General features: G+C 50.0%; 1 protein-coding gene across 1 annotated transcript; it reads left to right on the top strand.

The window, feature by feature from the left end:
* Positions 1-1579: 1579 nt before the first annotated feature.
* On the top strand, positions 1580-6142 carry CIAPIN1 (cytokine induced apoptosis inhibitor 1). The gene is made up of 8 exons (XM_009704325.1): positions 1580-1755; positions 2061-2213; positions 3496-3572; positions 3848-4016; positions 4226-4299; positions 4610-4725; positions 5254-5323; positions 5893-6142. The coding sequence occupies exons 1-8, from the start codon at positions 1599-1601 to the stop codon at positions 6001-6003; spliced, it is 927 nt and encodes a 308-aa protein (XP_009702627.1). The 5' UTR covers positions 1580-1598; the 3' UTR covers positions 6004-6142.
* The last annotated feature ends 12674 nt before the right edge of the window (positions 6143-18816 follow it).

Here is an 18816-nt window from a genome sequence, read left to right as displayed (position 1 = left end):
AAACTACAATATTATTTATCACACCTTTATACTGACTGAAGGCAGATGTAATGTCATGTCTTTGAGGACTACGGTAGCTTCCTATTTTCTTTCGATTGCGTTTCAAGGGACTGATGCAGGTTGGTGTTGCTGTTGATGTATTTTGGGCTCTGACTGATCTTGAAAGGTCACAACCTGCTGTTCTGAGAGGAAGGTGTGACTTTGGGGTTTTTTTTCCCACGTTAGCCCAACAGCTTATGTATCTTTTGAGGTTTTCAGTCTTCTTCCTGGGAAAGGTGACTTTTTAATGAGATTATTATGTGGGTTTACTAGTGTTACTATCTGTTGTAGTTGCTTAGCTTGCGTTGCATATGCACGCAAGGCCAGCTATGAGGTGCTATAACCTGTAGCATACATCCAAGATCTTCCACTCCTTACCTGGTTGGCACTGTGGGATGTGTTAGCACTAATACCTACTAGAGTAGCTCAGATAAGGTGCAGGGTTATTCTGTTCTGAATTTGTTTGCAAGGAGTTCATGGCACTTGGAGCCAGAGGAACAGGAGTTCAAAATCCATTCCACACCTGACTGCAGGCAACTGAGTTAAATTTGGTACAGCATACCTGTAAGCTATGCTTTCATGACAACATGGTTGCCATAACGCATTACCCAGGATGCGTAATGTAATGATTTCTTCTAAAGACCTTGCTTACAATGGGCTTTTCTGAAACAAGTGTGTGGCTTGCAGCTAACTGAAGACACACTGGGCAAGTAGTGTGCTCACCAGTGCTCTCGGTTCTCAGTGGTCATGTTAAATTAGAAAGAAAATAGGTCTGCATTGGATGAGTAGGGTGAAAGAGGCTGGGTAGTTTGTTTCAGTAGCCAGTACTGCTATGAGTACAGGTGATGGTGTGATACTATTGTGACACTTCTATAGTGCAGATTTTCTTCAGACTCTATCAGGAATACAATCTTTTATAAAATACTAGTGCAGATAGGTTTCTCAAAACTGTCACTTCACTGCACATTCTGTTTCCCTCCTCCCTCTGTGTAATGCTCACCCAGCACCAGTAATGAGAAGAGTCAAAAGAGCCTCAATCTGGAATGCTGGGAATGCCAAAAGTTACTTTTTTTTTTTTTCTTCTTCTGTACTGTGGAAGCAAACTCTGCTAAATCATGTCCTGAGTAGGAGAGACAAGGCAGTGTTTAATGTCAAATACTTGTCAATAGTCTGGAAATCCAAAAATCCTGTGTACACCTCTATTCAAATCTTCTAAAGAGAGCAGGAAAATGTTTTGGTTTGGGGTTTTTTTTTTGTTGGTTTGTTTTTTTAAAACATGGCTTGCAGTCTCCCTGCAAAACTATCCTTTGAACTGGAGAGATGCTGAATTATGCCCTTAATTGTAGCTACTTCTTAATGTCATATTAATGCTCAGCTTGTGGGAACGCTGTGCTTCCTGTCTCCAGTAAATAAGGCCCATTTATTAAAACAAGTTGATACTCTTTGATTAAGTCACAGTCCACAGAGGTTCATGCTGCACTTGGCACTTAGCCTTCCTCTCTGTCTCTTCCCAACCCATTCCTCTCTCTGCTGCTGTCAGGTTTGCTGCTGCTGTGAAAATGGGGGAATACGGCATCATGCAAGGCCAGCACGTGGCCATCGTCTGGGACAGCTCCTCGCCGACTGAAGCCCTAAAGGACTTGGTGGATAAAATTCAGGCACTGGTGGGAGCCGATAATCGTGTCTGTGTGGAAAACATTAACCAGCTGTCTCAGTGTAAGAATGAGCTTAATTTGTCACTGTTTTGTTTAAAGGGAAAGGGTGCTTCTGTTGTCTGAGCTGACATCTTCCCTGGTTTGCAAGTCAGCATTCAGAACAATGATAGCACCTACTGCTAAGTCTTACCACTGGCAGTACAGCAAAGAAAGTGATATACCCTGGTCGTGCTGTGTGTCTTTAATCAGTTATTACTGTTGTACATGAGCATGAGAGATGAGGAGGGAGGTGGAACTGATGTATTAAGCAAAACTGTGTGTTTACATGTGTAAAATTGTACCATCTTCTTCTTTCTTTCTTTTCAGCGGCTCACAAGGAGTCCAGTTTCGATGTAATTCTAGCTGGCATCGTACCAGGCAGCACGGCACAGCACAGCGCAGAGGTACTGGCAGAAATAGCTCGGATACTTAAGCCGGGGGGCCGTGTCCTCCTGAAAGAGCCAGTGGTTACAGAATCAGGTGAGACAATCCGCATCAGCCTTGCTTTCGTGGCAACATGGCAATTCTTGTGAGGATTAGGCTGAAATGGAAAGGACAGGAACCCTGACCGATGTTCAGAGATGTTTCATTCTCCTGACACGCTAACCTGAATAGCAAGATTTTTGTCCTGTGTTTAAGCTGGGAGCCGTCAGAGATGTTTGCAGTCACTCTCCTTCTGTCAGAAGTGCTGGATAGGCTTGTTCCTAAACTATGCTCAAAAGCTCAGCACAGGTGACGTGCTGAAAGAGGCTGTCCCAGAAGCCAGCTGAGAAATAGTTACCCAGAAAAAGTAGAAGTGTTTGGACTAAGTTTTAAGAGTCAAGCCAGAGCACCTGCCATGGGACAGCTGGAGGAGCACACAAGGAGGTGAACACAAGGTTATTTCTCTGTCTTACACCTGACCTGCATTCAAACCTTGCTGGCATAGGGAGCTGATTCAGGATGGATGTGGGAAATAATATGCGACCTGATAAGAACAGAAGCATCTATGCTGATCATGTTTCTGTTGGCACAATCTACAGTGCTGAAAATGGTGGTGGAAGTGGCAGCAGAAATGCCCTCTTCAGGTTGGGAGGATTTGCCAATGTTTTGAAGGTGGCAGTGGCTCTGTGGTGCAAGTGGTACCTTAGGAGCAGGGAGGAACACTTCTGGGACAGAACAGAGAACGTGCAAAGTCTGGAGTAAATGAGGTTTGTTTTTTCCAAAGTCGCATCTCGCAGGTGGGAATTTGGTGGATTTGGAATAAAGTGTGAGAGGGTGAATGGATTCTGTTCAGCACAATCCTGTGCCCAAGCGGATAAGCCTGTAATGACTTTTTGATTCAACAGTGATTGTAATAGCTTTTGCCTATGAGAACAAGGCTCTTGAATGTTATGTTTCTGAATGTCATGTTCATTTAAGAGTCCATGTTTTGAAAACTTCGTGAGTTTTTCACTTTAATATGTAAAAATGTTTGCTGTTTGGGTTTTGGGGTGAGTTTTTTGTCCTTTTTTTGATGGGTGTTAACTGGGTTGAGGAAGGTTTTGACATATATAGAACAGATCTGGAGCTAGAACGGCTTTGTGACCCCAGACTGTTACTGTAATGAACAAGCTGCTTAGTCTCTTTCTGGTTTGTTCCTTCTGTCAACTGGAAAGGGCCCAGTTTTAAAGCAGAGGTTTGGCTTGAGTACTTCCTTCTAAAGCTCTTGTTCTTCCAGGTTTCTCAGTGACCTCTATTCTTGTTCTTCCCTCCTCCTACTTCCTGCTTTTGTGTCTTCCAGGAAATGACAGCAGAATCAAGACAGCAGCCAAACTCCCCACAGCTCTGACACTCTCTGGGTTGGTGGAAGTGAAGGAGGTATGTATGTACGAACCGCTTCCAGAAACTCCTTCATCCAGTTACCTTGAAATGTAGATGGCAATTCCTGGGGACTTGCTGGGTGACCAGGTGTTTAGCTACCCTGGTTTACTGTAAATGTACGTGGATGCTGCCTGCGACAAACTTTAGTTACTGCAAAGGTGGTGGTTTTCTTTAGGATTGAAAATACCCATTGCCTGTGTTCCCTGGAGTGCTGGACTGGGTGCTGAAATAAGAGGTTCTGCATGAGGTTAACTTAAAATCTTACATTGCAGCTGCAAAAGGAAGCGTTGACCCCGGAGGAGGCCCAGTCAGCCCAAGAGCATTTGGGTTACCAAGGCAAGGACCTTCTCATTGTTCAGATAGAAGGCAGGAAGCCCAATTTTGAAGTGGGATCCTCAAGTCAGCTCAAACTTTCCTTTGGCAAGAAACCTGGTCCTTCAGGTAAGGAGCAGTGCGTGCTAAATGTCTGGATTGCCTGCCTCTGGGGTGACAAGCATCCCCTGGCATAGGGAGACAGCTCCAGGGTAGGGAGTACCACAGTAAAAACCTGTGAAGTGGAGCTTTCCAAAGTTGTTTGAACTCTATTTGTTGGGAGTAGATGGGGGCAAAGGCTGGAGTAACTACTATTTCCTCCTTTGTTTTGCCTCCAGGAAAACCCTCTGTGGACCCAGCCACTGCCAAGCTGTGGACTCTCTCTGCCAGTGATATGAATGATGAAGAGATGGTATCTGGCTTTGTTTGTGAGGCTTTGTTATTGTCCCTCTCCTCACCCTCTCCTCTCCATCATGCCTCTTGGGAAGCTTTACAACTTAAGAGGTAGAAAAGCATCCCCAGGGCAAAATATCTCGTCTACTTTGTGAGGTCTTGAGAGCCCAGAGGTGTGGTGAGGGCAGAGAGGAGCCATGGATAAAAGGGCACAGCTGCAGCCCTTTAATGCTAGTGTTACAGATAGTACCATTTCTTTGAACACAGCAATGTCATTCCCTACTGACAAATCAGTTTCCTACATGTTATCTTCTACCGTATGTTTTCAGGATCTTCTGGACTCTGATGACCTATTGGATTCAGAGGATTTGAAAAAGCCAGATCCATTGTCCCTCAGAACTCCGTCCTGCAAAGAAATGGGCAAAAAGAAAGCCTGCAAGAACTGGTTAGTGCTGGAATTAATGTATCAGTGAAACTTTTAACTGTAACATTAAACCCTTCGAGTTGGATGGATTTTGAAAAGATTGTAGACAATTTGCTGTTCTTCAGAGCATAATTCTGTTGGTTCGTGTCCTTTTTTATCTTAACTGTTTGAATGTAAATCCAAATACAATGAGAATTGACTAGCCACGCCAAAACTGCTACAAATTACCAGGCTGATACAATCAACACCCCTCTTGAAGGTGGCTGTACAGTTTGTGCAGCCTTGATTAAAACCCTGGTTTCTCAGATTTCAGAAGAAGTAGCACACATATTGACATTTCCCACTCAGTTTAAACTTGAGGAGTGTGTTTCAACACTTCTTACACAAACCATGGTGTTGAAAAACAAAGTGAAGAGTGTGAGAGTCCCAGAGTCAACTGTGTTGTATGACAGAGCGAGGGCTGTTGCGTGTGAGTAGGACTGGAACAAGTGTTGGTGACTCACAACCTTTAAGCAGAAAGATGCAGGTGACTTCTTTCTTTTTCTACAGCACATGTGGCCTGGCTGAAGAACTGGAACAGGAGAAGAAGAGCTCACAGCCCAAATCTGCCTGTGGAAATGTAAATGGTCCTTTTTGTTTCTATACTGTGGTTTGTAGTACACGATCTGTGAGAATAGTACGTGATCTTTGAGTACCCGATCTGAGAACTGTGTTCTCTAGTGCCTGCTCCCTAAGCTGGCTTATTGCTTCCAAACACCGCTTGTGCAGCTTCTGCAGAGCTTCAGCCTCTTGCCTTGCGCCCACATGCTCCATACCAGCGCGTGCTGTCTGTTCCAGCACAACTGCCTCCCCCGTAAGAGTCAGAATGAACAGTGAACCTTTACCTCCTTGCTTATGTGCTAACCCATGATCTGCTCAGGGAAGGTCACCTTATGGGAGCCCAGGGGGACCTTGTGGGGGTCAGAGGGCTGCCCAGCATGCAGCCATGCCTGGGTGTACCAGCCAGGGTGGAGACTCGCTTTTTCCATGTGAGCGGAGTGCCCTGCACAGCTTTGCTAACCGTGTTGACCAGGCATGTGTTGAGAAGTGGGTAGAAGGGAAGTGGTTTCTGTGCTGGAAAAACTGTATCACAGCGGGGAGAGAACTGAAAGTTGTCCCTGATAACAGAAGGTGCTTTTCTTTTGCCAGTGCTACCTGGGGGATGCGTTCCGCTGTGCCAGCTGCCCTTACCTGGGGATGCCTGCCTTCAAGCCTGGGGAGAAGATTCTCCTGAAAGAGAACCAGCTGCATGATGCCTAACAAAGACATCTCTGGATGTCCTGCGAAGGACTCCTCTGCTTTTCCATCAGTCTGAGGTTCTTCCTGCAGTCCTCCTCATCCTCTCAAACTCATGCTCTCCGGCCAATACTCCTTGTGGGGAGGGACACTCTGGGCACTGACACTGCTGTGAGCTCATCACTTGTAATCAACCTTGGGCTGCCTGATAGTCTTTGGTGACAAGTATTAGACTTTACGTGACACCTTGTTTTAGCTGGCTGTCACAACGTGTCCCACCAGCAGAGGGAAGTAGAATCAAGTGTCAGGTTCACCTCGTGTGCATGTGGCGGGACCTGTACTTCCCCATGCCCACGTCGTACAGCTCTAATTTGCCCTGAGTTTCCCTGATGAATCAACAGCTCTGGCTGAGCTCTCAGGATGACACAAGTGTTTTGGGGAGCCTGCCCGTAATATCCCCTGCCCTCACCTATTTCCATCAAAATGACAAAGATTCAGTCCCACTGAGAAAACTCCTGCCTTAAGAGGCGGGGAGCAGATTAAGAAAGATCTGACTTGTCCTCCCCCACCTTTCTGTCCAACATGAACTGATAACACAAAGGCCATCTGAGACTGTTGCCTCTTTTGGCGGTCACCAAGGGAGTTACCTGCAGTGTCCAATAAATAAGAATGTAGCAATAACTTAATTTCTAGATGATCTGTGGTCACCATCTGCTCCTGCTCTGCAAGATACTGACTACTCTCTATTTATTTGCATAGTTACTGCTAGTGAAGCATCCATGCAGGTGCAGGGTGACAGAGCTGTTCACGTTCTGTGCCGGGCTTGCTTCTCACCCAGGGAGGGAGAGGAGGAAAAGCCAAAGCCAGTGTCTCCGCAGGGATTACTTTGTTTGGAGCTCTCGCTCTACAGGATGTGACTGTTTGTTTTTGTGCTACCTGAGTTACACACTAAACTCAGGGAGGGAGCTGGGATTAAAGGCTGTTCTGTTCTTGAAATAAAAGTGACCAATAGTAAAGTGGACTGGTATTAGTGGCGTTCTAAGTGCGTCTCTCCTTCTATTCAGCCTCTCAGTGATTTCTGGAACTGTTTAAATGTTGGGTTGCATCTTGGAGTTCTCTATAAATTGTTCCACTGAAAACATGACTCGAATACATGATGCCCACTGGAAAGAACAGAATCGAACTGCCTAGATTAACTTTTATTCAGTCTAGATTTCAGAAAGAGGCTTTCTCGTGGATGAGTAAGGAGAAGGCGGCTTGTAGAGAGAGAAGAGAGGGAGTCCTTGAGGTGTGCAAAGCACCCTGTGTGGATCAAGGGGCAGGTGCTGCAGTGTGAGCTGTGTAGTACTCGGTACTTACCTGGGAGCCAGAGGGCAATATTGAGGGGCCTCAGAGAGCTTGTCAGTAGAGACACGGCTGCCCTCCAGTGAGAGCAGCCCCCTCCTCTCCCGAGTCCCTGCCTCTGTCATCAGCAAGAACAACCCTCCAGGAGACACCTTGTGATAAACCTCCCAGCCAATAAACCTGTTACCGCTTCTATCTTGTGACCTAAAGAAATGGGTAAAAGTCTCTGCACACCAATGACCTTTTGGGGTTTTATTGCCTTTTTTTCAGCCTCACTGGTAGCGGAAGATCAGATATCTGCTTGTCTCCATGTGAAAGGTCCCCGATAAAGACAGCCCTTAACCTGAACTCTGCTTTCCTTTTAGGAGTAAATAAGAGAAGAGAGGGAGGAGGCAGCAGCAGAAGCTTTTGTTTTACACTGATTCACTCAACTGGAATTTAAACAAGCTGGAAGCACTTTCAGATACTGCTGTGTTCAGTTAACAATGGTTAAGGCTGTATAATCTTGTTCTCTTTAAACAGTGTTACTTGCTCTTGCTGAGTGAGAGGCCCTCCAAGGGTGACAGTTTGGCAGTGGAGCATCAGCTGGGTGGGAATGTGCTCCTGTTGGGCTGGGTTTTGGGGAGTATTGATCCTTTTAGCCCCCTTCCCTTGTCTGCTACAGCCTCCTGCCACCCTGCCTGCCCTCCCCTCCTCCTTCCACCTCTAGTCCTTATGTGTGGCTGCCCACCCTGTGCCTTGGAGGGTGGCACCAGACCCTAGGGGGTAAGCAAGCTGAGGCTGGGCCTGGGATAGAATAGTTCAGTTGGAAAGGACCTACAGTGATCATCTAGTCCAACTGCCTGACCACTTCAGCGCTGACCAAAAGTTAAAGCATGTTCTTAAGGGCATTGTCCAAATGCCTCTTAAACACTGACAGGCATGGGGCATTGACCACCTGTCCACGAAGCCTGTTCCAGTGTTTGACCACCCTCTTGGTAAAGAAATGCTTCCTAATGTCCAGTCTGAACCTCCCCTGGTGCAGGTTTGAACTGTTCCCACATATCCTGTCCCTCGATCCTAGGGAGAAGAGCTCAGCACCTCCCTCCCTTGCAGCTAGGACAGTGGGAAGGGGGCTAAAAGGACAAACTGATTGAGGATTAACTGAACTCAGCAGATGCGGTTCAGGTCCTGATGTGCTGTTGAGCCAGCTCTGTCACAAGGCAATTTTACTGGACACTTTAAATGTGCCCTGCAGCACAGTCAAGTCACTGTACCTTCAGCCATTTTCAGTGAAGCTTCTCCGATTTTTCTCCCAGTAGCTGACCTGTTCCCGTGTTCCTCTGAACTCCTTTCTCCTGGCAGCTGAAGCCACCCATTCTCCAAGTGACCCGGGTAGGATGCACAGCACCAAGTATGGCCCACAGGGAGTGCAGGACTGACCTGCACGCTCGCATCTCAAACAAGGCTGCTGAGAGCAGACAGGACTAAAAATGAGACCACTCTGTGGCACAGAGCGAGCTGTGCAGCTGTGTGTGCGCTGGGACGGGGCCTCTGAGCACCTCAGACCTTACTGGAGCTGGCCCTTGCCTGTCTTCCATTGTTCCAGTTGTGGACTTGCTCCTTTGTCTCCTACTGCACATTTTTTCCGGTGAGATCTTTTACTCTTTGAGTGATGGTTTTGAAGTGTCGTCAGGTGGTTTTCTTTCTTTTTGTATCATCCATTGCCCTCTGAAAGCATCCCCTCTGTGTGGCTGCCTCAGAGAGTGTTTTATAACACTGCAGGAAAACGAGGCATGCAAGGGTTGGGCACTGCAAAGATGACTATCTGCTTGTCCTCATCTTGGTGGCTGTAAGTCACATCCCTCTTCCCTCGCTGGCTCGTTGGCAGCCTCATCCTCCCTGTTGTTCTTCCTCCAATCCAGGGGCTGGGGCAGCCTGAGGGATCTGGGGCTGTGACATCTAGACAAAAGGGGCCAAGGGCGCAGGATTTGGTCCAGGACCATTGATGTAGGAATTCCTTGACCTCACCTCTCTATTTCCACTTGTGCAGCACAAAGGAGACAGACATGGGTTTTTTCCAGCTGCAGAAGTGCAGAGAGTTGTCCATGGGGATCAACGCAGGTCCTGCGCGCAACTGGGTTGTAAGCAGGAAGAATTACAGGGGACCAGGAGAGGCCCTTGTGCAGGCGGGATGGATGTCCCTCTCCTACCCAGTTTGCTCTGGAGAGGCTGTTTCCCATCTCCAGCCACGTCCAAGGGATTTTTTGCCAGCTTTTCTGCTCCGCTGCCTCCCTCCAGCAGCTGTGCCTGCTCAGGATCGTTTGGTCCTTGTCCTGCCAGCTCTGCGGACCCCAGCATGCAGCAAAGCCAACTGCCGTCGGCTCCTTCTCCCAGTGCCACTGGAACCAGTCCTGGTGAGTGTCGTCTTGGGGAAATAGAAATAGCCCAATTTACAAAAAGGGGGGGATTAAAATAATCAGGGAGGCTCCTCCAACCCTCCCCAGCAATAAAACTGAAACAGAGTGAATGGCCCCAGTTTTCCAGGGGGCTGTGAGATGCAGCCCTTTCTGCTGCGGGCCAAGCGCCAGGCCAAGCACTGCATCATGGAGCTGGGCATCTGTTCTTCTTGACAGAGATCAGCAGCATTTTTTTCCCTTCTCCTGTCTCTCTTAGCATCCTTTGAATATCCCTTTCTGTGCTATAGCCTGTTCATGAGATGCTTTATGGAGCCGTTCATGGAGAAACACCCCAGAAGCACCCTGCCTCCATACTTGTACCCCGGGATGTGCCCTTGCATGACTTTGGCATGGGGAAGCATGAAGAGCTGTGGAGTTCAACACTGGCTCCGCGTGCACACCTGCTTTCCTCCCATTGAATTTGAGCAGCTGCTTTTCCTCCTGCTGGAAGAACCATGGCTGCGTCAGTGGCCTTCAGAGGCCCATTGGTGCAAAGACCAGGAAGCTTTTCTCTGCATATTTGCAGCTTGCTTTACATGTGTTATTTTGCTCTTAAATAAATGCAAAGCCTGCTGGTAACCTTCCTGGCTGGAGAAATTGGGTCTCCTGGATAAGAAGGAGATGCTCTGCGAGACAGGGAGGGACATGTGCCCTCTGCAGAACAGGGAATAAACCTCTCCTTGTGCCTGGCCCAGACATCTCTGAGAGCTTCAGAGCTGTTAAAGTCCATTGAACTTGCCAGCAGAAACACAATTAATCACCCAATGAATTAACTGCTCTTTTTCCTCAGCCTGAGCCATTTTCCTTCCCAGTGTCTTCCCTTTCTTCTGACTCTTCTGGTCTTTCCTTCTCTTTCTCCACTCCACCATCCTTGTACCTCTCTCTGTTCTTCTTTCTCTAATTATCTTCTGTTTTCTCTCTTCTCTCTGCTGGCCTCTCTCCTCTCTTTCACACTGTCTGAGTATACTACAGTCTTCTCTACTGCCACTCTCACCCATCCCCATCCTTTCCTATTCCTCCTTTTCTGCTCCTTGGCTTGTTTTTTCTTTTTCCCTTTGCTCTTTCTGGGTTTTCTCACTGTGATCCAGGTCATGTCCCTGTTCTTTCCCATGTGGATTCCTTCGGCTCTTCCAGCAGGCAGGGAGCATGGTGGAGGCCAAGCCTCTCCTGTGTGCTCCGGCACGGCTGCAGCTTTGCTCAAGACCTCACGTTTTGTTGAGCCCTTTCTGCAGGAGGTTTGGCTGAGGACCATGTAGGAACTGGGCTGGTAGTGACATGCGGCACTGAGGACTTGTCAACCAGCGCCCAAAAGCACCATGATGGTGGGCGCAATGCTTGGAGATCACATTGGGCAGCAGCTCCTGGGGAACTGCAGAGACCTCCCTGGCTGCATCCCCTGGTAGCCCTCTTCTCCAGGTTCCATGGCTCCTCCACAGTCTCTGCTACAATTCTGCCCTAAAAAAACCCTCAAACTAGGAGAAGCAGCACTTTTACTTCTCTGCCTGGGTCAGGCTTCCTCCGTGCATCGAGCAGATCTTGCAGGGCAGTGAGGACACTCTCCGTGATTCTGGCATGGGAACCCATAACAGACATCTTGCCCACCTGCCTTGAGCACACGTGGGGACAAGGGGGACCTCTGCCCCTACGGAGGTGGCATGTATGCGTTTGAAGCAGGGCGGGCATTGCATTTATTATCACTTCATCTTCACACACTTGCTTAACCGCTTGTGATAGCATCTTTCTGAGAACTGAAATTTGGAGGCTCAGCTCTGGCCATAGCCGCTTCACCTTTTTAAAAACAGCCAGTGGACAAAGACGCTGCACCCGCCCTTCCTCCCTGCACTTGCAAAAGCCGCTGAGATCTCAAGAGGTTGTCTCAGCTAGTTCCTTAAGCAGCCCTGGCTGTGTTTCTTCACCTCTTGCTCACTCCTGTAACTGCTTCAAGGCTATTTCATGGTTCCTTGTTAAAAACGCTGTCCCAGATCTGATCCCCACTAACCTGGGGCGTAAGGGTGGATGCAAAAGCAGGACTACAAATGTCCCAGCCTTCTCCACCTCATTGGTTAGTGACTCTTTCTTGGTGAAGCAATGGGCCAAACTTTTACTTTTCCTCCCTCTTCCTTTTAAGGCAGTTCAGCAAATGCAGAACCTTTTGCAGCCCTTGATAGTTAACTCATTTTGTACCTTAGCTTTCCGATTTTGCCTCTGCAATTTAGTGATCATGTCATTCTGCTCATGTCCTTTGTGTTTTTCCTTTTCTTGCGGCCTTCTTTTTTGACCAGTGGGATGCTGAGGAACTCTGCAGCTGTATTTGCCTCTGAAACTTCCCCTCTTGCCTCTGTAAAGCATAACTGGCTGCCAAGGCTTTTAATACAAGTCTCGGGTGTCCTGCTCAGCTCTTGGAGTCACAAGCAGTCCCTTTAGTTGAAGTCAGCTTTTTTTTAAACCCTTTTCTCCTTAAAATAGCAACATTGGTCATTTCATACTGTAGGAACATGAGAAGAGCCAGCCCAAGGACCATCCAGCCTGGCTATATAGAATCATAGAATCATTTAGGTTGGAAAAGACCCTTAAGATCATCAAGTCCAACTGTTAACCTAGCATGGCCAAGTCTACCACTAAACCAGGTCCCGAAGGGATGGTGACTCTACCACTTCCCTGGGCAGCCTGTTCCAATGCTTGAGAACCCTTTCAGTGAAGAAATTCTTCCTAACATCCAGTCTAATCCTCCCCTGGCATAACTTGAGGCCGTTTCCTCTTGTCCTATTGGTTGTTACTTGGGAGAGGAGATCAACCCCCACCTCAGTACACCCTCCTTTCAGGTCATTGTAGAGAGCGATCGGGTCTCCCCTCAGCCTCCTCTTCTCCAGGCTGAACACCCCCAGCTCCCTCAGGTGCCCCCATCAGACTTGTGCTCCAGACCCTTCACCACCTTTGTTGCCCTTCTCTGGACTCGCTCCAGCACCTCAGTGTCTGTCTTGTAGTGAGGGGCCCAGAACTGAACACAGCATTCGAGGTGGGGCCTCGAGTACAGGGGGACGATCACTGCCCAGGGGTACGATCCCTGCCCGGGTCCTGCTGGCCACACTATTGCTGATACAGGCCAGGAGGCCATTGGCCTTCCTGGCCACCTGGACACACTGCTGGCTTGCTGTCGACCAAAAGGTGGCCACCAGACCCCTTGCTGATCCCTTGTTGGACTTCTGCCCCACCCCAACCTCCCTAGCTGCCCTACTGCCACATCAGGAAGGTGTAGGATGGCTGCCCACATGTCCCACCCAAGCGCAAGCGATGGGTCTCCTTGCCATGTGGACAAGGTGGGAGCCATGGCTGTGTGGTGTCTGCTTCAAGCTAAATCCCATGGACCTCTGAGAACATAGGTTGGAAACAGCTCCCAATGAGTGATGGGCAGAGCGATGTTCTGGAGATCCTCCATCTTGCTTCCTTTCTGCAGCCAGGAGGAGACCTGGCACATCTTCTTCAAACCCCAGCTCCTCCTCCAGCTCCTTCACAAGCTGCTGCTGAGGTTTTGGCTGCATTTCATACCTGCCTGTTTAACTTAGGCCTTCCCTTTCCAAGCTAGGGCACCCCTAGGGATCCTCCACCTGTTCCTCCTCCTCCTCCTCCTCCATGGTTGCAGGTACCCAGGAAGAGGCTGGTGAGGATGTCCTGCAGTTTGGTAGAGCCTGGTTCTGCTCTGCATCCCTGGGCAGCATCGCCCAGCAACCCTGATGCCTCTATGAGCCTCCCTGGCACAACACTTTGACCCTCACATCCCAACCCCTTTTCCATTGGTTGCTCTGCCCAAATATTTGGGAATTTTCCCCCAATTTTTCCCTTTCTGTAGCCCTTGCCTGTGTCTTCATGGCCATGCGTGACCTGACCTCTGCCCTCAGGACACCTGGAGCTCCACCACCACTGCTTTGGGAATAACTCCCACAGGTAGCTGCTCTGAAACTGGACTGAGTGGGGAAACCAGAAAATCTCCAGGGCTTGGTGACTATTCCTGCCAGACTTCAGCTGGGTTTCCATCAGCACTACAGAACTGGAAAGAACATCACCTCTTTTTTTTTGTTTTTCTTTTTTTTCCAAGTTACAGGAAAGCTCTACATGCATGAGGACACCTGTCCACTCCCAGTATGAAGCAGACTCATGTAGATCACTGCTGCAGCACCCATGTTGCACCTCTGCGAAGCAAACGATGCCTTTCCATCCTTGTTCCTTGTGTTTCAAGTGAGTGAACCAGAGCAAGGTCAACCCACATCACAGCATGTGCCTCCTCCAGAGAAAATCCAGAAAATCCAGGACTTTTCCAGTGCCAAGAGGAGCTTCTCATGTCCCGCCCCCCCCAGCATGTCCAGTACCAAGGGGACACCAAGTGCGTCCTGGACTATGGTGGCCATGCAGTGCGTGGTGACATTGCTGAAACACGGAGCACGTTGCTAGAGGAGCTCATCGGTGACTGGAGACCATGAAAGGAGTTGCTGAGGCTTGGCAGTGCTTGAGGCTGCGGGAAGGCAAGGGGAAAAACAGCTGGAAGAGCCTTGTTCTCACCACGAGAGATGGCTTCTTCCAGAAGAATGTAAAGCACAATGGTGCAGCCATTTGGGGGTAAATAGGTGCTGTTGGTTGCCAAGATTGCACTTCTGTACAAGCTAACACCTCATTTTTGGAAATTAAGTCCCTGACAGGCATTCAACAAGCTGCTCGTCCCTCCCTTCTCCTTCATTTTCCCTCTCCCTTGGGGGAGACATCCACCCCTCCATTGGCAGCCCCGGCATCCCCGCCATTCCGCTTTTGTTGCGATGGTTTGATCTCGGTGTAAATGATGTCAGAGGCAGGTTTTGTTCCCTTCTTTTCAAACTTCAGGTTGGCATAGGTCAGGTCCTCGGTCCCTGTCACCGGGGCTGCCTGCAGGGGAGAGAGCAATGAGCAGAGCCCTGGGTTTCCCTTCTGCATCTCCCCTGCTAATATTTTTCCACTGGCACAACTATTTGCACTGCCCAAGCATTATCTAGCTTGCCCAGAGGTGCCACCTATTCAGAAGCTTGTAAGCCCCTATTTATAGGAATTAGTAAGTGTTTAGGACCACATTTTCAGAAAGCAAAGCTGATTTTACTCTGAAATCCTCTAAATGGGTATTCAACAGCCAGCGCTTTTTTTTACAGGGAGAAGGAAACGATACGTGCGAAGCCCTCCCTGGCTTACCGTGCTGAGCTGATCCCCCTCAGCCACTTGCCTGCTTGTGAGCTTTCCTGAGAAAGGAAACGTAGTTAAAATAATGGTAACGATAATTCTTTTAAATGAAGAAAACATCTGCATTGGTCTTGCTTTTGTTGCAGGAGAGGATGGGGCTCTGCGGCTGGCTGGCTCTGAAGATGGCCAAGGGGCAGGAGGGGTTGGCAAGGATTTAAAAGCCCTTGGAGGGGCTAGAGAAGAGCTCTGAGCTGGACACTTCTGGAAATGTGCTGATGTCCAAGAGCTGTTTCACTTGCACCATGGCTTGTGCTGTAACAGGGCTCTCACCAGCAACGGGCCAGAGGGAAGGGAGAGGGTGAACTTGTGCAGGGAACACTGAGTGAGCAGGAGACGTAGGATATCAAAGACGGACATCTCCCAAGTCTGGGCTTGTCCAGACCAGCAGGTGAGGACGAGATGCTGACCACCTCCCACAGGAGACGGAGGCTTGGTGTGGGCTCAGCCTTACCTTTTCTGTTCCTTCTGCAGTGCCACAGCAGAAGGCCAATTATCGGCACGTACAGAAGCGTCCCGACTGCTAAGCTGAAGAGGATACACAGGAGGAAGTTGAGTCCTGCACACACAACCATCACAGAAGCACTCGTGAGTCGCCGTTCCACTGTGCAGGGACACTTGCTGCCATTGCCCCTTTTGTGGGGCCGGATTTTTTTCCAAACGTGGGCTTCCAGAGCCCACACCACCTGCAGCCCACACAGCCCCAAGGTGCCGACAACATCCTGCGGGGAACAGTCTCCAAAAACTCATCCAAACTCAGCCAGTGGGGTGATCGGAGCATCAGAGCCCCTCCCAAGTGTCACAGCTTCTGACCTGCTGGTGCCTACCCCAGTTTGCCAGCAGCTCCCACCCACTCATGGGAAAACATCAGGATGTGCTTCCCCACTTTCTCCTCCTATTTCTCCCGGAGGACCCCTCCTGCCCCTGACTCTTGCAGTCACAGGGCTGTGGGGACTTACCTGTCCAGGTCTCCTTCTTGGTGACATTGGTCTGAGGTGCCCCAGGGTCACAGCCTGGAAGACAGAAGCACAAGTGAGAGACTGCCCAGAGGCAGAGGACACCCTGCTCCCCACTCTGTTTTGGGGCAACGACCTGGACTCCACAGCCCTGGCTGTCCTGCTCCTCCCACCGCAGCTCCAACCACCTCAGCATTTGGCTGACGTGCGCAGCTGGAGCATGTGCAGGTCCTATTTCAAGAACCCGATGGCCAAGCAGCTCCGTGGTGGGATGCATCTACCAAAAGGGCCGTGCTGGGTCAGCTCCTCCAGTACTTGGGATGCTTTTGGGGGAAATGGCACACAGGGGTACTGGGGGGAGCATTCATCATAGCATTCTTTCCTGCCTGCTCATCACCCCCATGAAAATGGAAGCGGTGCCACTTACTGGGAAATGTCCCTTGCATGCTGCTTCCAGTGTCTGTCAAGTTTGTGACGAAGACCCTACACCCACAGATTCCCGTGTTGGCTGCATGCACACTGGGGCTGGTGAGATGGGTACAGTTTGCTCCCAGAGCTGTGGTGTTGGTTTGATTCCCCACGTCCAGACCTGCAGGGTTGTACCATTTCACATGTACCGTAAGATCCTCCACCCAAATCTTGAACCTGCACTCCACGGTGGTGACTAACTTTTTTTCCTGACTGACTGTCCCTGGAGGAAACAAAAATATAAGTAGAGATAAGTGAAATATAAGTCATATATATGACCTTGCAGGCGTCATATCCCACTGGCACGTGTCGCTCATGAAAGACATGGTGATGTAACTGTCCTTTCCTCCGGCAGCTGATGCTGTTTTCCAAATCTGGCCGCTAAACATTCCTCAACATTGAACATTGAAATGTTGCACATTGATTAATGCCACCCAGCGCTGTGCAATGCACAAGCATTTGTCTGTCTCAGAAAGGACTGAAAATGGGAGGATCAGAGGGAAGACACCTTCTCTTCCTCCTCCTGCAACCTGGGCAGAAGGGTCTTCTGGCCCCCGAGCAGGACATACCACCAAGACCACAGGCTCAGGCTCCACCATTTCATGGGACTGGGGTCTAGCTGGGGGGAAATGGTCAGCCCTAGAGAAGCAGAGAAAACATAGTAGACCCCCCGCAGTAGACCCATCCCATCCCCTAATGCTCACTCTGGACTACTTCAGAATCACTTCTGAACCTCTGAGTTGAAGTCACTTCACATCTTCTCATCAGAGTCCTCCCTCTCTTCCCTCTCTCCTCTCCCTTCCTCAGTCCTTTCTCTCCGCTCCCGTGGGTGTTGGTGGGCTTGTGTCTCTTACCACACTTCATCTGTTTGGGATGGCTGGTCTCGGACACGTTCCTGTTCTCCATCCTGCATGTGCATGTTCCTGTATGTTGTTTGTTCACACTGGTGAACATGAGCTGGGCAGAACCCTTTTTCATCTCCACATCACCTTTGTTCTGCCTTTCTCCATTGTTTCGGGTGGCATTAAACCACTTCACCTCCTCAGCGGTGCTGCTCACGCCTGGCTGGAGCAGACACTGCAGGACGAGATCTAACCCTACCGACACATCAATCATGGCTGAAATCCGGTGAGCGAGTCCTGCCAAAAAAACCCCCCAACCATGGAGGGTTGGGTTTGTGTTAAGGAACATCCGCATCCTCCACATGAAGCTGACCCCGTTCGCAGTCATTAGCCTTATAAGCATCTGTTTCCTTCCCCCTCCCAACTGTTTTATCTCCCTGATGCTGAAGGTGATGCTGGTTCAAAGCCCAGGAACCTGAAACTGGGTCCCCGTGGGCAGAGCCCACAGCCTAGGCACAGGCAATTGCAGGGGGGACCCCTCTGCAAGGTATATGGCAAGGCACTAGGTAGGTGTTAAATGCTGCAAGAGGAGAGGAAAAAGCAGCAGCGGCCACATCCCAAACTTCCCGCAGGCGTATGCAAAGACAGAAGAGTTCAGAGCAGAGATGAGGGCCCGGAGACTCACCGGCAGGCAGCCAGGCAAGGAGCAGCAGGGACAGAAAGCTGCTGGCCAGCCGGACCTCCATGCCGTCTTCCCAACAGCCTCGCAGTGACGATGCTGGGCGCCCGGCGGGACGGGCTGGGATGTTCCCGTCTCCCTGCAGCTCAAGGGTCACTGCTCAGCCAGGGTAAGCTGCAGCCCTGCCAGGAGCTTGCCTCCTTGCAGCTCAGCCAGGCAGTTCCCTCTGCACTCATAGGCTTCCCCTCTCTTCCCCTTCTCTTGTTTAAGCCTGATGTTTATCTCCTCTCTTCGCTGTTTGATTCCTCCTGCGGTTTCATCCCAGCCACGTGCCCTCGTGAGAAGGACCCGAGCAACGCAGCCGAGCACCACGGATGGCCTTTTTCCAGTATTTTAGGTCGCAGCCCAGCAGCTCCCTGTCGCTGGCATAGACAGGAGGAGGGGGGAAAGGGCTTCCTCAGTTTCCTACAGCACTGCCTCCCTGCACCACCTGAGTCCTTTTTGGTTTACACCAGGGAACGAACCCCTTGGAGAAAGCGATGCTGTTGTCATGGCGGGGTGACGGGGTGATGTCTGTCCCATCCAGCATGGTAGCTGAGCTCGGGTGGGGATCCACACACCCTGCCAGCCCCCAAACACCAAGGACCGCTGCAGTTTGACACGGAGATGGGCCTGATCAGAGCCTTCTGGTTGCTTACACGTGGGATGTACAAGCCCCAGCCAGGCAGGGACCTCTGCAGCCCCCAGCCCCCTGCTCTGGCCAGGGGGGCACCCAGGTCCCAGCTCCTGCTCTGTGGGGATGGGGTGCTCCAGGCGGGCCCCTGCATCCCCCTGCCACCTCTGCAGGAGGGACACCA

Source organism: Cariama cristata, unplaced genomic scaffold (assembly GCF_000690535.1).
Source record: "Cariama cristata isolate BGI_N322 unplaced genomic scaffold, ASM69053v1 scaffold43030, whole genome shotgun sequence".
Taxonomy (NCBI): Eukaryota; Metazoa; Chordata; class Aves; order Cariamiformes; family Cariamidae; genus Cariama; species Cariama cristata.
This window is presented reverse-complemented; position numbering and strand designations above follow the sequence as displayed.